The sequence below is a fragment of the Hesperophylax consimilis genome, chromosome 1 (assembly GCF_061612785.1).
Source record: "Hesperophylax consimilis isolate HC1 chromosome 1, BYU_Hcon_1.0, whole genome shotgun sequence".
Lineage (NCBI taxonomy): Eukaryota > Metazoa > Arthropoda > Insecta > Trichoptera > Limnephilidae > Hesperophylax > Hesperophylax consimilis.
In genome coordinates this window covers 21,580,875-21,600,001 of record NC_142836.1, presented here as the reverse complement: position 1 = coordinate 21,600,001, position 19,127 = coordinate 21,580,875, and the positions used below count along the sequence as shown (strand labels likewise).

General features: G+C 34.6%; 2 protein-coding genes across 2 annotated transcripts in view; one reads left to right on the top strand and one right to left on the bottom strand.

The window, feature by feature from the left end:
- The window catches only part of LOC149426439 (protein FAM107B), a 173,588-nt gene extending 163,419 nt beyond the window's left edge, over window positions 1-10,169 (bottom strand). Inside the window, exon 1 of the mRNA XM_089651564.1 lies at window positions 9,762-10,169. Coding sequence (XP_089507690.1) covers window positions 9,762-10,094 — 333 coding nt within the window. The 5' untranslated portion in view covers window positions 10,095-10,169. The remainder of the gene's footprint in view (window positions 1-9,761) is intronic.
- A 211-nt stretch (window positions 10,170-10,380) lies between these two features.
- Window positions 10,381-19,075, top strand: LOC149426438 (formylglycine-generating enzyme). The gene is made up of 4 exons (XM_089651551.1): window positions 10,381-11,241; window positions 11,766-11,943; window positions 16,796-16,955; window positions 18,928-19,075. Exons 1-4 carry the CDS (start codon window positions 10,638-10,640, stop codon window positions 19,066-19,068), a joined length of 1,083 nt encoding a protein of 360 aa, XP_089507677.1. The 5' UTR covers window positions 10,381-10,637; the 3' UTR covers window positions 19,069-19,075.
- Window positions 19,076-19,127: the final 52 nt, after the last annotated feature.

Sequence of the window (19,127 nt, the reverse complement as noted above, 5' to 3'; positions counted from 1 at the left end):
GGCATCCCCAATTGGGGTATGTTGCGAGGGTGAATATAAAGAGGGGCTAATTAAATAGGGAAGAGGTAGGTGGGGAAGTACCTGGCTATTCAGATCTGTTCACCAAACTGGCTAAAGTCATTCAACGTTTCAATTCTGAATGTTGGTCTTTCAACATGGCGATACCTAAGATACCAGAGTATCTTCCACTCTGGCAGGTGCGGCAAATACACTATATATATAATTCATTAATAAATTGTGAAATAACACAAATAAAATAAAATTTCCTAGCGTATGCATTTTGCAGTTTATAATTTTAGCTGTTTTATTACGAATTACGGATGTTGATGTTTTAGCAAAACAGTAACGATAGTTCGTCGCATTATTTGCAAACAGAAGCGTGCCATCCCGGAACACGATTCAAAACAACGCAGCACACATTGCATAAAACAAACAAATTATTGATAAGCAATCACACGGGTCGGTACGCGACGGGAGCGGTGTGGCGTACTTCCATCGCCCGCATTCTTACTGCTCCCGGATTATGTGGATCCCTTGCCGACTTGGGAGAGAGCGGGGATAGTTAGGCAGTTATCACACGGGTCGGTAAAGAAACGACAAAAACCGACTGCGGACTGTTTGGCCGACCGAGAGCCCACCGATCCATATTTTTTTTTATTGGGGCCTGCACACAGTGCAAACGGGTGTGGGAGGGAGTGATGCAATATACTTCTCGTATACGGTTAGCGTTACCAGGTTTCAATGGGCGCACGATATTTACCGCGACACCGCCGATATCACATATGGAACTTTCAGTTAATAACTATTTTAAAATATCTATTTAATAGGTATTTGTTATTTAGGCTCATTAATAATATGACCAAAAATACCACGACCGTGTCGTCAATTGGTGACTGACTTGATTCATAGACGTTTGTTATTGTTACATTGGCCGTCTTATTGGTCTCTTATAGAATTACAATTTATATTAATATATAATAATAATATACCTGTTACAATAGTACCCTTATAATACACGTTACACGTAGTAAACGCTAGGCAATTTGACTCTGATATCATAATAACATTCAGCGTAAAGGCGGTAAATGGGAAAACGGAAATCTGCAATACCGACAGTTTACTGAGCTACGAGATGGCTACAAGCTTCAAACAAAGCTACAAGATGGCTACACACATTTCTTGTTGATTCATTACCGACCCATGGGACGACTGCCTTAGTTTCATGAAAATATGTTACCATAGTCGAACATTAAGTGAAAACATCCTTAGAATAGTAAAATACAAAAATAAGTAAATATTAATAGCCAAAATATTGTCCTAATATTTGCAAGAAAAGGGGTAGAACTAACTAACTATCACGCCGTTTCCCCGCAGAGGTAGACAAAGAGGACGGACCGCCAAACAAATCGGTTTTGGCACACATTCCTTGCCTCATTCACATTCATACATCGTCTCATACATACTCTTCTATTATTCATGGCACTTAATATTATGACACTTGACATGGCCCGACTCTATCTATCTGATTCATTTGATCGTGCCATGTCTTCCTCGGGCGTCCCCGACTTCAGATAACTTGTTTAGTATTATTAAACACCCAACCATATTATTATACCTACTATTATAATATTACATTAGCCCGCTTGGCCGCCAAACACAACGTACATTTTTGTACCTCAGAAGTGAAAGGTCGATTGTCACAATTTTGAAATTGTTCAGGAGAGAGGAAACAGTAATTTTTTTCCCATTGAACATTGTGGGGATACCAAACCTTTTATGTTGATCTAACTTAGTTTCACATTGTCGTAGGGCAACCGTCTATAGCTCTGTGTAGATACTAAAAAACTAAAACGGTCTCATACATAACTCATGTTCACAAAAAACTGGACAACCGACATTTGACTTCTGAGGTACAGATTTATATATAAAAAAGAGTTAGATATGTCTTATTATCCAATCATAGAAGAAAATTAAAGATAAATTGAATAATAAATAACGAAAAACTTTAACGATTTTTTCTCAGAAAACTGTAAAGTAAAGGGGAAGAGCGAGACTTACACCCCCTATAGATCACTCAACTTGGTTGGTTCAACCGTTGTGTTTCAACCGTTGAGTGTTGCGTACGGACGATACGTTGGTTGGTTAAATTTCATCAGTTGCTCCTCTGGGGACACACCCAGCATGCCTTCTACTTTATCAAAATACTAATATTTGCGATCACTCTGGTAGCATCGTTAACTATTAATATGAAAAGAAAAAGACAAACGTGGGCGAAAATGGTCATATATTATATAATGCTACTAAAAAAATTTAAAAAATCATTCGAAGGATCACAAGGCCTTCGTTTCTGGTATCGCTATCAAAGTATATCGTGCATAGTATCCCACAAGCAAGTTAGTGTAATGTAATCACTTATAATGTTAAAAAAATCCGACAAAACGATAAATATATATACAACACAAACAACTATGCACGACGCTCCGTAGGTAGACTGAGTAAAGTTGGTTTAACCGCTCAACCACCCTAGAGACAATTCAAATTAGTTGGCGGTTGGCTGGTTGGATGCTGCGGCAATACAAACGTTCAACTTGATAGCCACGCCCCCTTATCGCATTCAACGCATCTCCACACGATTCAACTTTACGTTCAATTCAAACCAGATTGATACAACCGCCCAACCAAATTGAATGGTGTGTAGCGCCCAGCAAAAACCAGATAAAATATATTGTGAGTGCTTAGATTCTAGAACAGTTCTGTTCACAGAATCACAGACGCTGGAGCTGGACTAGACCAGGGCACTGGCGGTGTCGGAGTAGGGCACTGGGGTAAGCGCAGCACGGAGGGCAATATGAAGGGCAGTGGGCTCCAATGGAGACACTGGGTAAACAAACAAACACTCCGAATTCGCACACTATTTTTATGTTACACTAGCGCAGACGCTGGTGCAAATTATAGAAACGGATCAAAACTTTACTTTTCGAATAAATACCGAGTAAACACATTTTGAATAGATACCTGCTTATTAAATAATTAATAAAGATGAAATAATTTTCTGATAATAGGTAGGTACTAACTTTATCACTTGTCTGAACAAAGTTTCAATTTTGAAAACGACACATTCAAAGTGACCTTAGAACAGTTACAATTGACATTAGAACTCCGACAGAAGAAATATTTAAAAATTTCCAAGTCTACAATGTACAAAAACTTTACTCAAAAAATATTTTATTTAAACTAAAAAAAACATATCTGAATATTCCACTGCCTAACATAAATACACAACCAGGACAAAAAGCTAAAATATGATGGTTACTTCCAGCTTGAATATATCATTTGGACAGAGAAATAATAAATTCTATGCTGCGAAATTATACAATGCTCTACCAAATCAAACAAAAAAATAACGAAAAAATTTTTATTTAAAATAAAAATAAAACATGAGAACAAAGTGAACTTACAAACATTATGAAGACGACTTGAAACTAAATACAAACGTTTAAAAAACTACAGGCCGCCTCAGAACAGGAAACTCTAGTGAGGACTGTGAAAAAAATTTAATTTATACTTATATAGTTTATACCTACATCATGTACAAACTTTGCCATTGAAACTAATAAAAAAATGTTAAAAAAGTAAATTCGAGTTCATTGAACGTGAAAAATTTCACACAGGAATATAATTAACACTTCACGCACAGACAACTGAAATTAGTATTTTGGATATATTGCATAGTTTGCCCTTTGCCTAGGGATTACGAATATTTATTCTGTTCTGAGAATTTGCAAAATATAAGTTGTAAGACTTAAGACACATTGTTTATGCCTAAAATCCAAAATGTCTAAAATACGTTACTTAGTTTGTGATATTATTAGGAAGAAAATATATTATTTCTTAACAATAGTTTCATTTTAATAAATGCTTTATGTTTATTGATCAGTACGCCGTATTTTTCAACCCTAAAGTTCCGATAGATTAGGGAAAAGCCAAGCGGTTTTCTTAAAAACAACACCATTTTGCCCAACAACAACAAAACAACTTCTCCATCAGCCTTCTGGCGCCCAGTTTTCGAAATATGCCGCCCTCCAATGCCTCTGACAAAATGACGATTTTTACTAATCAATCAACTTGGGAGGTGGGTATGGGTAACGCCGCCCGGAAACCATTAAATGGATAACCAAAATCTCCGCCTCAGGTCACCCCAAGGTTCGCTACGTTTGGTGACTTGGCATGGGTGCTGGGTTCACGGGGTGAGGATTCTTCTTAGTCTAGTTCTTGGCGGCGGATGCGTCTACCCACCTACTGTGTGACAGGCCGGAATCGGGTTGGTTGAGGGAGATCTTTTTACCTCTCCAGCATGACCCACTGGACCCATCGCCTTGCACCACAGTGGGGGGGATGACTTCAAACGTCCGACACTCGTGTACACACTGACCCCCAGATTCCTACCGACCCCTCATACCTTTTTCCTTCCCAGACCACACAGCGTCCCCAAAGATGATATAGACCATGAGGGAAATTATTTTCTTCGGGGCCTCCTGTGTGGAGCTAATGAGATATATATAAATTATAAGGTATTATAAATGAGAAATGAGAAGTTAAAACATGGATGTAGAATATTGACAGAAATATGTAATTGCGTTGGGAGTAGATATATAGACTAAGAAATCGATTTTTTGGGGATTTATGGAATTAATTTCTTAACACTAAATTCTAAATATAAATTTGTTTCAATAAATTGGAGGGTCGTTAAGCCATCAGTCCATATACTTTGATGGGGTCTCTGTTTTTCTCCTCCAACTAAAGACGTCATTGGATGTGATTGGATGACGTTTGAAATCACTTTGAAATTCATTTCACATGTTTTCCATGCCACATGCCCAACCTGCTCCCAATCGTGGAGATTACGAAAGTGATCTCAGCTTCCTTCAGCTTGCTTCTATTTCGTTCGTTGGCTTTCTGTCTCGCAAGGAGACACACGGCCTGGCTTTCCATGGCTCTTTGGGTGTCTGCCATGTTTGTCAAAATGTTCTAATGAGCGAAGCAACAGCAAATGGCGTGATATGCCGCTTGCGGTTGCTTCGTTCCTTTCCCATAATTCGAGGTACGGCTCGTGTTTTGGCTGGCTAATGTATGAGCTGCATAAGGTACTACGACTACAAAAGCCCATATATACTCTCTGAAAGCGAGTAACTGGTGAAATGAATGAACATTATACCAACATGACAATATACTAGATTCCATTACTCCGTAACGTTGTAAATCGATAGATATTGAACACACGTATTTGAAGGTATTCTATTCAGCATGAAGAATTGAGGTACTTATCTTCTTGTTTTGAAAATGTTCGCTAAAAGCCCAGTCTTGGAGTAATTGTATACCCGTTTCTTCCAAGGGCTCAGTCATCTCTTTTCTAAATTTTGCTAGTCTGGTATGTTCTTCCTTGACATATTGGGAACATACAATACTTGTCGATCGACGTATTACAGCTTACCCACAAATAATTTTACGAAGAGTACCTACTCCTAATAATTAATTATATCTAAATTAGCTCAAGGCGCATAGTTTTGCCTGCACTGTGCGAGCGGGGGATCTAGCCATAGACCAGAAGAACCAAGAAAAACAAACTCATTTGACGTAAAAATAATCAGTCTACGAGGGCAAACATCAAAATGGCGGAAGGCAGAAGGGGAGATTTACTTCACAAGATCAGAAATCAGTACATATTGTGAATTGAATGTGTCTGAAGTCTGATTGACGGACTCGGCAGTTCAACGCGCGTTGCTTCGTCGATCGAAAGTCCGGATTGGAAAATAGGCACATACTCATGCAGTAGTATAAGAATGGAGATCATTTAACGCCATTGCAATAATAATAGTAATGTTAATATGTATTTAATTGATAAGAAGTGAGTTTATTAAAGATGCCATGAGGGATACGATGCACGATAGAGGTGAGGTAACTACCACCAATATAATTGTAATTATATAGGTACGTTACAGATTGACACGCTTGAATTTCTAGTCGGAAAGATAGATAGGTACTAGGGATGCTAGTGCAAATTGAATTGTCGGACTCAATTCGAACAAATTCATTAGTTTCGGAAAATTCTAATTAATTCAGAAATAAATAATAATTCTAATGACAAAAATGAGAATAAGACAAAAGTTAAATAAGAATATAAGACTGGATTAAAATAAATACAGCAAATCAAAATGGTACTCATAACAGTATTCATAATGGTATTAATTGGTGTAGAAATACTAAAAAAACATATTTCTTCACTATTTTGTTTTTATGCAATTCACTATGTATTTTTGTAACAATATTATTATTTTTATATTATGTTATGCATTTAAAAGAATAAATTGTAAAAATACTTTTTCAAAAAAAAAAAAAAAGAAATAAACCTCGTCCGAACACTGAACTTATCGGCTTTTTTTAGGTTTTCAATGTTCACGAATACTTTGAGAATAATGCTTGGTGCATCACTTTTTATAAGTTTTCTCGTGTTTATCACGTTATTAAAAGAAAAAATTGAATAACTTAAGGAAAAAAATCCTATTGAAATAGACTTTTAGCCGCCTGCGATTTTAAGTATGTCAAACTTTATGTACCTACGTTTCCAGACTCGACTAGATCACCAGATATTCTCGTTATAGCTTGGCAGAAAATTGGTATTTTATCGTAAATCTGCACTATCTGCAGCGCTCAGACAATTTCAAGACATGAAACAAGTACCTACCTTCTCGTACCTACTTAGTAATGTTGACGTAAAGGCCTACCGCCGAAAACTCGGTTTCAACCTCTCCGTATTTCTCATAAACGACGTATATGTAACAGAAAGAGAGGTTACAATTTAGGATGAAGATATTAGAAGAGCTAGAAACAAATGCTAACAGTACTTGCTTGGAAACAATTCATATTTTTTTATCATAAAACGATGTAGTAGCAACATAATGTTTATGGGTAATGTCAGGTAGAGCCAATGAAAGACAATTATATTATGTAGACAGTGTAGTTGTGTATGTATCACGATGGGGATGCATTACACGTAGGTCACATGACGGCGGGATGTGGATACTAAGGCGAATTATTCTAGTAGCTTGTCGCTACATAAGTTAGAGAAAGAAAGATTATAGAGCAGCTTTCGGCGATAGGACCACAGCTATAGAATTATTGTTAATTTAGTCATCTACCTATCATTGAATTAAAAATGTGAATATCATTCATCAAACCAAAACGTAATCCTTGGAGAATACATTAATTTAGAACACGCGACACACTGAACACCTGGCGAAAGCTTCATACCCGGTTAGGTAGGTACTGGTAACCAGAATTATTCGCGTTGGTCAAAACGGGGTAAATATAAATAGGCATTGCTTCACGCGCGAACCAGGGCAGTATTGGGGATATTTCCGATGGCAAGTATTCATAGTATTTAAGGTATAAAAATATGGCAGTAGTTAATCGGAGGGAGCGGAATATTCGAAGTTTTTTTATCATTTTTGTACCTACTTTCATTCCCACCAACACCAGATTACGTCTGGATTTTTTTCAGTTGATAAATTCTGGGACTAACTACCATAATATGTACTTCTCATTGCCCAGAATACTAATGGAGGGTTATAATGTAGATTTTTCAGTCGACTTCTTCAATTTAGATACAAAAGATTGTTGTCGGGGCAGTTCAGTTCAGTAAGATATAAAAAAAGTATTAAAAAACGGTTTAGTAGTAATAATAATTATATAATATATAGTTTAATTAACTATTCCTATGTAAAAGCTCTTAAAAGGGCAGTATAAATAAATAAATGTAGTCATGCAGTGGAACTAAAGGATTCTGTACCAGAAATGTTTTGCTTGATTTCTTTCAATACATGTCCAAATTTATAATAAAAACTAAAAAAGATGCCCGGGGGTAAAGTGCACTAACTTCGGAGGGTGATTCTACATGATTTTAGAAGAAAAATATACTAATATTTTTTTCGAAATTCTAATGTTTTACGGTAGTTTTTGGGTAAAAAAAGATGAATTGTTTGTATTGGAAAATAAATATTCTTCTATGGAAAAATATTTTTGAGTGGGAAAATGAACTTTGGAATTAGAATTAGAATTGAATTAGAAAAGTTATTTATCTTTTTACTTCTACTATCATGTAGATTAATCACCTCCCGAAGTTAGTGCACTCTACCCCGGGATATCAATATTAATCTAACATACCTAAAATTAAATACTAAATCAGACTTCGTTTAATTGAATGTAGAAATGGGACTTGGTAAAAACACACTGATCTAAATAATTAATCAAAAATATACAGTTCGACAGTTATATTGAACTAAATAAATTAATTTGCTTGTTAAAAATATATAACTTTCCAATATTCTACAATACGTAACCATGAAAAATCCAATCAAAATCGTAGGAAATGACAAAAACGCAATGTACATGACGAGAATGCCGAAATACGCAATGTACATGGAGAAAATGCCCAAATACGCAATGTTCATGGCGAAAATACCCAAATACGCAAAGTACATGGCGAAAATGCCCAAATACGCGATGTACTTGGCGAAAATGCCCAAATACGCAATGTACATGGCAAAAATGCTCAAATACGGGAATGAATTTTATTTTATTAATTTAACGGAAAATGGACATCACGGACATCGTTGTTATGGTGCTAAATGTTTTTATGTTTCTATATTTTTCGAGTACCATCTGGCCGGAACAAATGAAAAAATGACCTCCCCAATTTTAAATAATATTGTAATGGGGGAGGGGAAGGAGAAGAGACAGTCCTGGAAAAATACCTGGCCATTCAGATCTAATTACTAAAAACAGCTATAGCTTTCGATTCTGAATGGTGATCTTCAGCGAAGGCACAGATGAAGAAACATATATTATGAGGTAAATATAGTAAATATTCATAATTTTATTTATTTAAAAGCTTTATCCCCTGAAAAAATCTAAGTGTCGCTGAGATTTGAACCCAGCAAACTTTTGAGTCAGAGTAAAATATCTTACCGCTATGCCATTCTAGTAGGAGCTTGGTTAAAATTCGAAAATAAATTAACAATACCTATCAATATTTTTACGCCAATCTTTTAAACATATAGGTACAATAATCACATTTTTATTGTCAAATAGGACTTTTATATATTAAATAATATATTTCAAACGAATAAAAACCAAAATAAATTATTTAAAAAAATGTTTTTAAGTTACTTAGGTAGGTACCGAAAGGCTCTTTTTTGGAAATTGGGGCCTGAGAGTGCGTTTCGGCCCTTCCCAAATAATAACGGCCAGGATCGATGGAAAGGACGGGGACAAACCATGACACCCCTAAATAAAATATGCGACTAATTTATGCAATACGAGGGTATTCATGTGAGATCAACATACTGGACGTCAAAGGGTGAAAATAATCGAAGTTTGGTACCTAAATACTAAGTACATAGTCATTGCATTGCGTGATTTCCGTTGAATCATTTTTTCATGCAACACGAATAATATTATGTAACATATAACATGAATGACTAATACATCACTAGACAACTTATTGTAAGCATCCTTGGTTTATTTCATCTTGTTACTTTAATTGTTATCAAAAAATGCAACTGACGAACTACCTCCTACAACAACAATAATATTTACAATTAGGCGCGTAACGCTCGGTCAACGCGGTTTTCGGATGCGCATAATAATTTGTTAGAAATTGTGCTGCAAATTGCTGCTGAAGAATCTTTTTATGATTGACTTACCTCTTTGCATTTGTCGAGGGTATTATCTTCACAGGATTGCACTTTGGAAGCACTGGATAGAATATTGTCATTAGGTTTATCTAAGTCAAGTAAACAGTCTTCAGATTTGGAATTTCTTTTAGTATTATCATCAGCGACGGCAGTCTTAATCGTTTCATTAATAACAGACACATTTGGTTCTGAAGCTGAGTTTTTAATTGTTTCGAGTCCATTTGAACGAAATTTCCACCGACTTGTCATCGGCGATGTAGGTGTGGATTTTACGTCAGGTTCGATGTCTATTTTTGATGATAATTTGTTTTTTATCTCACTGATCACTAAAGAATCACTCATTTTAAAAAGATATCACAACTAGGTTTGTATATTATTAAAAAGAAATAACAGTTTCAGTCATAAATCGTTATAATTCTCGCCCTAAAATCTACTGCTAAAGCGGCGTGTAGTAAAAATCGATATTTTGGCAACCGTTCCCCTGAACCATAGACATCACATTGTTTACCATTCTGATCACATGTTTTATTTTGGTAGGCTGTGAAAATATTGTTTGCAATGAAGTTCGCACGCCCTCTTGCACGATCTGTGTGCAATTTCACACCGCAATAAAATAACGACACTTCATAACAGTGGACGGCGAGTTGATTTGTATTTGCTCGACTTAAAATCAACCCGTTTACTAGTCTGTTACTGTGTCATAAGTTATTATGGTATAGTACAGCACAGCGTGAGAAACTTTATTTTTGTGTAATGTCAAATTTGACAAAGCGAAAGTGAACAGTCAACAGAATAATAGCCCGCCGGTTTCTGTATTTACTGTTCCACGTCAACAAGTTATATTTTACTTACTGTTTTATGTGAGTAGTACAAATATATTTCAAGATGGTACTACCGTGTCCCATAATATACGCAATATTATTATTTTGTTTAATTTTTAAAGTCAATTCTGATCAATCCGAATCGTGCGGTTGTTCCGTTGGAAGATCCAAGTCTAGTGAGTGCAATAGTGAGGGAGATGTAGCGCATAATAAATATAGTGAAAATCAGGCAAATAGTGAGCAATGTTCTGGACCAGAGAAGCCCCCAAAAAGTTCAGAAAGCGGAGAACCCAAATCAAAGTTTACACCTGGAAGCAAAGAGGAAGTCCTGTCTAAAATGTCTCTTATCCCCGGAGGGGAATACATTGTGGGAACTAACAAACCAGTGATTGTTGCTGACCGAGAAGGTCCCGCACGAAAAGTTATCTTAAAACCTTTTTATATTGATAAGTATGAAGTTTCTAACGAAGAGTTTGCTACGTTCGCAGCTGCAACTGGTTACAAGTCCGAAGCAGAATTATTTGGAGATAGTTTTGTTTTTACATTGTTCTTAAATGAAAGCGTGAAGAAGGAGTTGGAAGACTACCGAGTATTACAAGCTCCGTGGTGGTATAAAGTAACCGGTGCCAGTTGGATGCAGCCTGAGGGAGAAGGCTCGTCTTTTTTAGGTTAGTCTTTATCTTGTTTTTTTATTTTATTAAATACTATCTAGTCTATGTATAACCCAAGTGAAAATTATTTTACCACATTGGTGAGCCAGTTTCTTCAAAATGCGTGTATGACTTTTCAAGCTTTCTTCTTTAACTATCACTTTAAATCTAATTGTTCAATCCTCTTAATAATTATGTTTCTGTGATTAAAAAAATAAATTATTTCCCTATTCTGAAATGCAGTGTGGGCTTTATTAAACATAATTGTGCTCAAAAACCAACCAGGTTTTATGTTATGAATGGATAATACGCTGTAGGCTGTTTTAGGCCTAACAGGCAGGCCTAATTATCCACTATGCTTTGTATTATTTAAATTGTGTAATCATTGTGTTAGTTGCCCACACATTGACACGGAAACTCTGATCAATAACTGTTGTACACTGCATTTTAGCACATCCTCCGAGCTTGCTAGATATTTAAATATCCATGTTGCCAGCAATGAAATTTCTCCCTATTGGTCTTTAGTATTTGTTTGTTCATAGATCGAATGACCCATCCTGTGATCCACGTGTCGTGGAATGATGCCGTTATGTTCTGCAACTGGAGAATTCGGGGAGGGAGATTGCCTTCCGAGGCCGAGTGGGAAACTGCCTGCCGTGGAGGGAGGAAAGATAAACTCTTTCCATGGGGAGATAAACTAATGCCGCAAGGAAAGCATCGGTACGATTTATTATATAAATTTTCAATTTAACCAGCTAACTAACTAACAATCACGCAGGTGTAGGCAGAGAGGGCGGACCGCCCTAACAACTCGGTCTTGGCACACTCTCCTGGCCTCATTCACATTCGTACATACTCTTCTATTATTCTGACTCTTGACATGGCCCGACTCAAGTATCTGGTTCACTCGATCGTGCCATGTCTTCCTCGGGTGTCCCCGACTACTTTTATCATTCACATTATATATTCTCCTTACATTCCTTCCTTCGTTCATTCGCTCTACATGCCCAAACAATCTGAGCGTCCTTTTCTTAATCTTACTCATTTCGCTTACATCAGCTTTGCATTCTTTGCAGATCTCCACATTTCTCACAAAATCATACATGATTTTACCACACATACGCATCAGGGATCTCATTTTTACAGCAAAGTTCAATGTTCAAATCTATAACATCAAAATTAATTGTTGTTCTTTAAAATTGATAACATTTTACCTAGACATGACATGTCATTTTATGAGACAACTTTATTGCTAATTGCGTTTAGTATTTTCCAGCTACAAAATATATTGTGTATAATGACTTTGTCTACAACGTTATTCTGCATTTATGATATGATACAGTGCTTTGCTGCTACGTTGAGTGATGCCGTGTGTGTGTGTGTGTGCCGAAAAATGTGCCGAAATATAGTTATTTGTAATGACTTGCTGCTAAATTGAAGAATAATAAGGAATTCCAGACCCTTTTTTTTTCTGTATGCAATAGTATATATGTTTTATTTTTAAACATAGTTAGTTTTACTAGTTATTTTTAATTTTTCCAATATGGATGTGACGTTTGAAGTCACCAGTCAACAGTCTCAAAAAGCCTATGTTTTTTCCAACCGGTGTTGTATTTTGTATGGGAGTCAAGTCATTTTTTATTCTTAAGATTACCCACTCATTGAAGAACACTAGGTAAAATTTTTTGTTGCATCTCGTCACTAATGTTATTGTATTGAACCAAAGTGCAAAAATACATCAATGACCGCACCTGATAAAAAATTTACCGGTGTTTAAAAACATGCATTACTACGAAATAAATTGTGTGACGCCATCAAACTAACCATTTGAAAAATACTTCTTTATCACTTAGATCAACTGAATTTTTGTTCTGGGGATCATTTCAATTCAAGTACAATAGTAATAAATGCTTGCTAAAAATTAACCTGTAAGTTTGATTACAGCTTTGTGTTTCAACTGCATATTTTCTTTTAAATTTTCATGAGAATTTTTCCTTTTTTGTACCATTGAGGTATATATCTCAATGTGCGGTGTACATTATAATATTTATCATTATAATTAACAATAATACTATCAAATGTGCATAATATTATTTAAGCAGATTACCATATAAATTGTGTTTAGATTTTGACACTATCCATCAATTCTACATGAATGCCAATCACTATCATTAATTTTCTAAAATATAAATTATTATAGGCACCTAAATAATATTTCAATTCCATGAACACTGAAACTACAACAAAATAAAAAAAAAAACGGTTCAAGATGATTCAGAAAACATTCTTTTTTCAAATGTGAAATTTTCTATTAATAAAGTAGGTAGGTATTTAAGTACCTACACACAAATCTTATGATTTTGGTTTTGATTTAAAATAAGAGAAAATTAGAAATATACATTTTTCGAAGCGAGGTCTATTGTTAACAGAACTACTAGTTTTATTGTCATTATGTACCAGACCAAAAAGGAGAGAAACAAAGGATTTCTCGATTTCATTTGATTCCTACAAAAAGTGATTCCAATAATATTGGGCGGGGAGAGAGGGGCTGGTGACAGGAACCGTCATTCAATCAAGTCAAGTTACTGCAACATCGGGAATTCCACAGGGCTCGCATCTTGGACCTTTGCTATTTTTAATCTTTATAAACGACATAATTTTAAGAATAAAAACATCAAAATATCTCCTGTTTGCCGATGACCTTAAGTTGTACAAAAAAATTACTTCATTAGAAGATTGCACCGATTTGAAAAAAGACTTATCATCACTTCATGAATGGTGTACACTAAATGATTTGGTAAATATTTACCTACGACTACCGTTTTTACTACTACAAAAAATTGCCCCTTTAATAACGCCTGCTCGCGTCCCCTTTAGAGTTATATCCCAGTTTTCAAGTAGTTTGTGGGCTACGCTAGGTTTGTATAGACTGGTTTGTGATTTAATTCTACCTAATCCAACCTAACCTAACATGTACGGAATATTTTCTCAAACGGTAGTCGTAGGTAAATAATTACCAATGATTTATATTTTAATGAAAACAAATGTGCCGTAATTTCATTCACAAAGAACATTAATAAATTCTCAAACACATATCACATTAACAATATCCCTTTACTAAACACAACTTCAATCAAAGACTTAGGCGTGACATTTGACTCGTCACTTAGCTTCAATAAACATGTAGATACAATTTCAAAAAGTGCATCACAAGTATTAGGATTAACGCTAAGAATCACAAATTGTTTTAAAAGTACAGAATTAACTTTAACATTATATAAATCAATTGTGCGAAGTATTCTCGAATATGCATCAACAATTTGGTCTCCCAATTATGAGATTCATAATTATAGGATTGAATCCATACAAAGGAAACTAACCCGTGTAATTGCTTATCGTGAAGGTTTATCTGGTCAATTTGGAACTTATAATGACCGAATTTTGCACTACAAACTACACTCACTGACGGTCAGACGTAAACTTTCTGACGTACTGCTTCTACACAAAATTATACATGCATCAGTTGATACACCAAACATTTTATCCCAAATTAACATCAATATTCCATCAAGAAAATCAACAAGGAGGATGAACGACATTTTCTATATTAACCACTCAGAACATTAGAACGTCAAAAGACGTAAATATGATAATAGCGGTCAAGACATTAGAACGTCTTTTCACGTAAACGCGCGAGATTTTACAAAAATCGATTTATTTCCATCACTAGTATACGGATTGCCATGATTTAAAAAACAGAGTATCGATAATGAATAACGCTACGCGTCTGTATTCAAGAATATCTATGGAACGTAGAGGTGCATTATCTAAGCCGATTGGATCTGTCATCTTGTTCGTTCATAATTTATTGCGTTTCTAAATAATTTATTAAAAATATTTTAGTTTGTACGGTTAATATTTTGAGGTGACTAATAGTTTTTAACTATATTTCTTCAATATATAAAGTGTTATTTCTTTATGATACTCAGAAAAAAGTACATTTTTCACGGCTTTGAAATAATGGTCAGCGATTTTTACATATTTTTGACATTTTCATAAAATGTATATTTAGAAACGCAAGTATTTACGTATAATAACATGATACGATAGTGAATTTCATAATCTTTCCAAAACATTTTTTAGAATGAGGCTACGTTTCCCAAAACGTGAGTTATGAAGCTTTTAGCAAAACTCGTAAATAACACAAAAATTTTCACGTTTTGACAGTTCTCAAAGGAACACACAGTAAATAAAAGTCTTTGTCTGAGAGGTTAAAGCCTACCACACAAATACAGGATATTTTTCCCCTGTACCGCGAACATTAAGAAATTATAACATACATGGCTCTAATAATGTAATAGACATTTTTAATGACCAATTTAAACACTTCAAAAAAAATGTATTACCTTTAATCATATTAAGCTGATATTGTGATGAAACCCTTTATTTAATGAGAAACAACATTGTACCTACCTAATCAGTGTCTCACCAGTACAGGTGTGACAATAACAAATCGTTTATGAACATATTTGTATTTACCTTTTACCCATTCTTATTTGTTATTTACTTCTGCATATTTAGCTTATTCATTTTGTTACTATTTTTGTTGTTATTATGTATTTAAACATCCATGTATGTAAATTCTTGGGCACCATGCCTGTTTTATGTACTTAATTCACCGTATAGGATCTTTACATAGAACTAGTGATCCGGCTCGCTAAACTGAGCCGCTTCACCCACTGTCAATATGGACATTGTTTACCATAGATATATTACTCACGTAGATTGGTTGTGATGTGAAAATCAGCAGATTCAGTCGTACCAACCAAACTGTGTGTTTTAATGTGATGGTGTTTTATTAGTTTTTAAATTACGATTTATAAATTCTTTGTGTAATAAAATTTATATATTCAGAATCAGCGTTGTAATCGTATTTCTCCTAAGCTCTGCGGAGACGGTCAATATCAATTGCATCGTGTCAATGACAATTGAGGAGCATTTTTTTTTCAAAACTCAACACTATTGGAGGTAAAATTTTTCCAGGATCATTTGCTTTTTCAATTGCTTTGTATCTAAGTGAGTAAAGGTAATAAAACTCAGGGGATGACTGGATAACTCTTGAAAATGACAATTCAACACGCCTTTAAAAAATTATATAGTCATGAAAAATGGTGAAACAAAAACTAAGTTAAATAGGTTAGGTTTATAGTTTAGTTTTTTTTAATCGCTTTTTATGGCTTTATATTATTTATCACATTTTAAAGGTGTGTTGAATTGTAATTTAGTTGAGTTAACATGAAACCAAAACTCAGATACTATTGTTAAAAATACATAAATTGAACATATTACATACAAAAAACGTTAAAAAAATTTCACCTACAGCTTAACTGCAAAAAAAGTCAATAATATGGAATATGCGAAACGGGGTAAAGCATTTATTGGGTTTTGAAAAATGCTCTTCAATTGAGACTTCTCATTGATGAGAACATTATATATTGCTAATGTAAAAACAAAATTTAAGTGAATGTATAAATTTTATATTGCTAATGTAAAAATAATATGATTTTTAAAGGACCAACATATGGCAAGGAAAGTTTCCAGACGAAAATTTGGGAGAAGACGGCTTTTTGGGAACAGCTCCGGTAGACCAATTCCCCGAGAACAGCTACGGCCTCTATAACATGGCAGGAAACGTCTGGGAGTGGACCAGCGATTTTTGGTCTGATAAAAAGGTACACTAATTCTGTTCATTTGCATAATACGCTTCCTAGTTAATCTATTATAGCTAGACCTCAAGGTGCGCAGACTCACATCTCTTGCTACGCGTAGAAAGGGCCTGATTTATCAGTAAATCGCTAATGTTTGTTGGTGGCTTGCCACGCCGCACTATAAGTATTTAATTTTATCTAGTTGTATTTTTATCTGCTCCACTGAAAACTCGCCAACAAACACAGTGATATAATTTTTTACAGAAGGCCAAAACGTTTTTTCAATCCACAGCTATGATTCTAGAAGGTATTATTTACCATAGACATTCAAACTGATAAGACTTGCCCTAACATGATATCTGGGTATCATTTTAACAAGCTGGAGGCAACCCACGGCTCGAGAATGCTTTGAATAAACTACAACATCATTTGCACGCTGACCGCCGAAGAGTGCACATTGAAATGACCATACCCTGCACAGAAAAGTAAGGGAGCAGTTTGCAGCGACGCTAAAAATGAGTGAGGTAGATAAATTATATCACAAGTGTCTTCGAATTAAATAGTGCAACCAAATATTCAATTTTGGAAACAAGCCTGAACTTTCGTTTACCAGATTTAGGATTTGTAGTTAAGTTTTTTACGCAACCATTAATTTGTGTGCCATTTTAAAAAGAACTAGTAATGCATAATTTTATTTTCGAGGAATAAATAGTGATATTACAATGTAAGTTGCCTGTATACTGTTAGATTCATTTATTGACAAAACACAGAAAGGGTCACGCCGCCTCCCCACAACTTGGTTTGTTCCCCTTTCCCCGATGAGCTGGTCTATCAATTTTGATGTCTAAATTAAGACTAATGAACAGTTTTTTCGTGGGTAAATTAATTTGTCTCAGTGTGAATTACAGATAAAAATAATTTAATAATTTAATGAAGGAGTTCACCCATTGGATCAAGCGGCCAGGATTTACATATAGTAATATTATTATTACATGTGACAGCTGTTTCGCTCTCTGAAGGAATTATCAAACTGTGGTGAAGCCACTTACAGATGATATATTTATATTATCAGAACGTATCCGAAATATAAATAACAACAAAGATTTTAAAATTCACACTGAAAATATAAAGTGAATACTTTTGCCTGTAACTTAACTGAGTTTTTGTAACTGGATAGTTCTCATGTAAGTGATAACATCTGTAAAAACCCAGTATAAATAAATAAAACTTTGGCATATACATATATAAAAAAAATTTAACTAAATGACACATCCCCCATACACACAAGCCTAGCTTTATTATGGTGGTACATCTTAAGTATTAAATTGGCTGAAATAATTACTATATCTTCTGTAAATTATGTGACATTCATTTTTTGAAAAATAATGAAAAAAGTAACATTATTTTTTTGATAAATAATGAAAAAAGTAACATTAATTTTTTGATAAATAATGAAAAAAGTAACATTATTTTTTTTTTAATAAATACAATCACTCAGTTGGGGTGATTAAATAACTGAGTAGCCTAAACTATCCTCTGTCTTTCCCGTTCATTAAAAATTTACCTGTAAAATGCTGGTTTGATATCTGATGGGAGATTTTTTATGCTTTTTTGAGAAAAATTATTGATGTACAAGATTCTAGGCCATTGGTAAGGTTGATTATAATTATTTGTTATATTATTATTACTATGAGGGGACTGTTGTATAAAAATTTACTAGTCAATAATTTTATTTGTTTTTCATTTAGGATATTACTGACCATACTTGCATGATAATCATTATTTATTGCGATTTTCTTTCCAACCCTATGTGAAAGCTTAATATATTGGTACATAACACATCGGTGACTTGTAGATTTCAGTAAAGTTTTTTACTGCCCTGAAGAAGCTATGGTTGTAGTGAAACCTGGTTGGTTGGCATTAAGTATACAAAATAAGAGTGATGTTTACTAAGTTATTGTTATATTTTTAAAATGATTGTTTACTTTCTTTACAGACTAACGAAAGAGTAAAGAAAGGAGGATCATATCTCTGCCACGAGTCCTACTGCTATCGCTACAGATGTGGTGCAAGATCGCAGAATACTGCTGACTCTTCGGCCGGAAATCTAGGATTCAGATGTGCGTTGAACGCTTAATTCTGAAAATATGATTTTTATAAAGATGTAGGATTTACAGATCTAAATTTTAATGATAT

Bases quoted from the DNA above. Each gene is read 5' to 3' on its own strand.
- LOC149426438 (XM_089651551.1), top strand. From the start codon at position 10,638: ATGGTACTACCGTGTCCCATAATATACGCAATATTATTATTTTGTTTA. The intron at 11,944-16,795 runs GTACGATTTATT...TGATTTTTAAAG, and splicing joins ATGCCGCAAGGAAAGCATCG to GACCAACATATGGCAAGGAA. The intron at 16,956-18,927 runs GTACACTAATTC...CTTTCTTTACAG, and splicing joins ATTTTTGGTCTGATAAAAAG to ACTAACGAAAGAGTAAAGAA.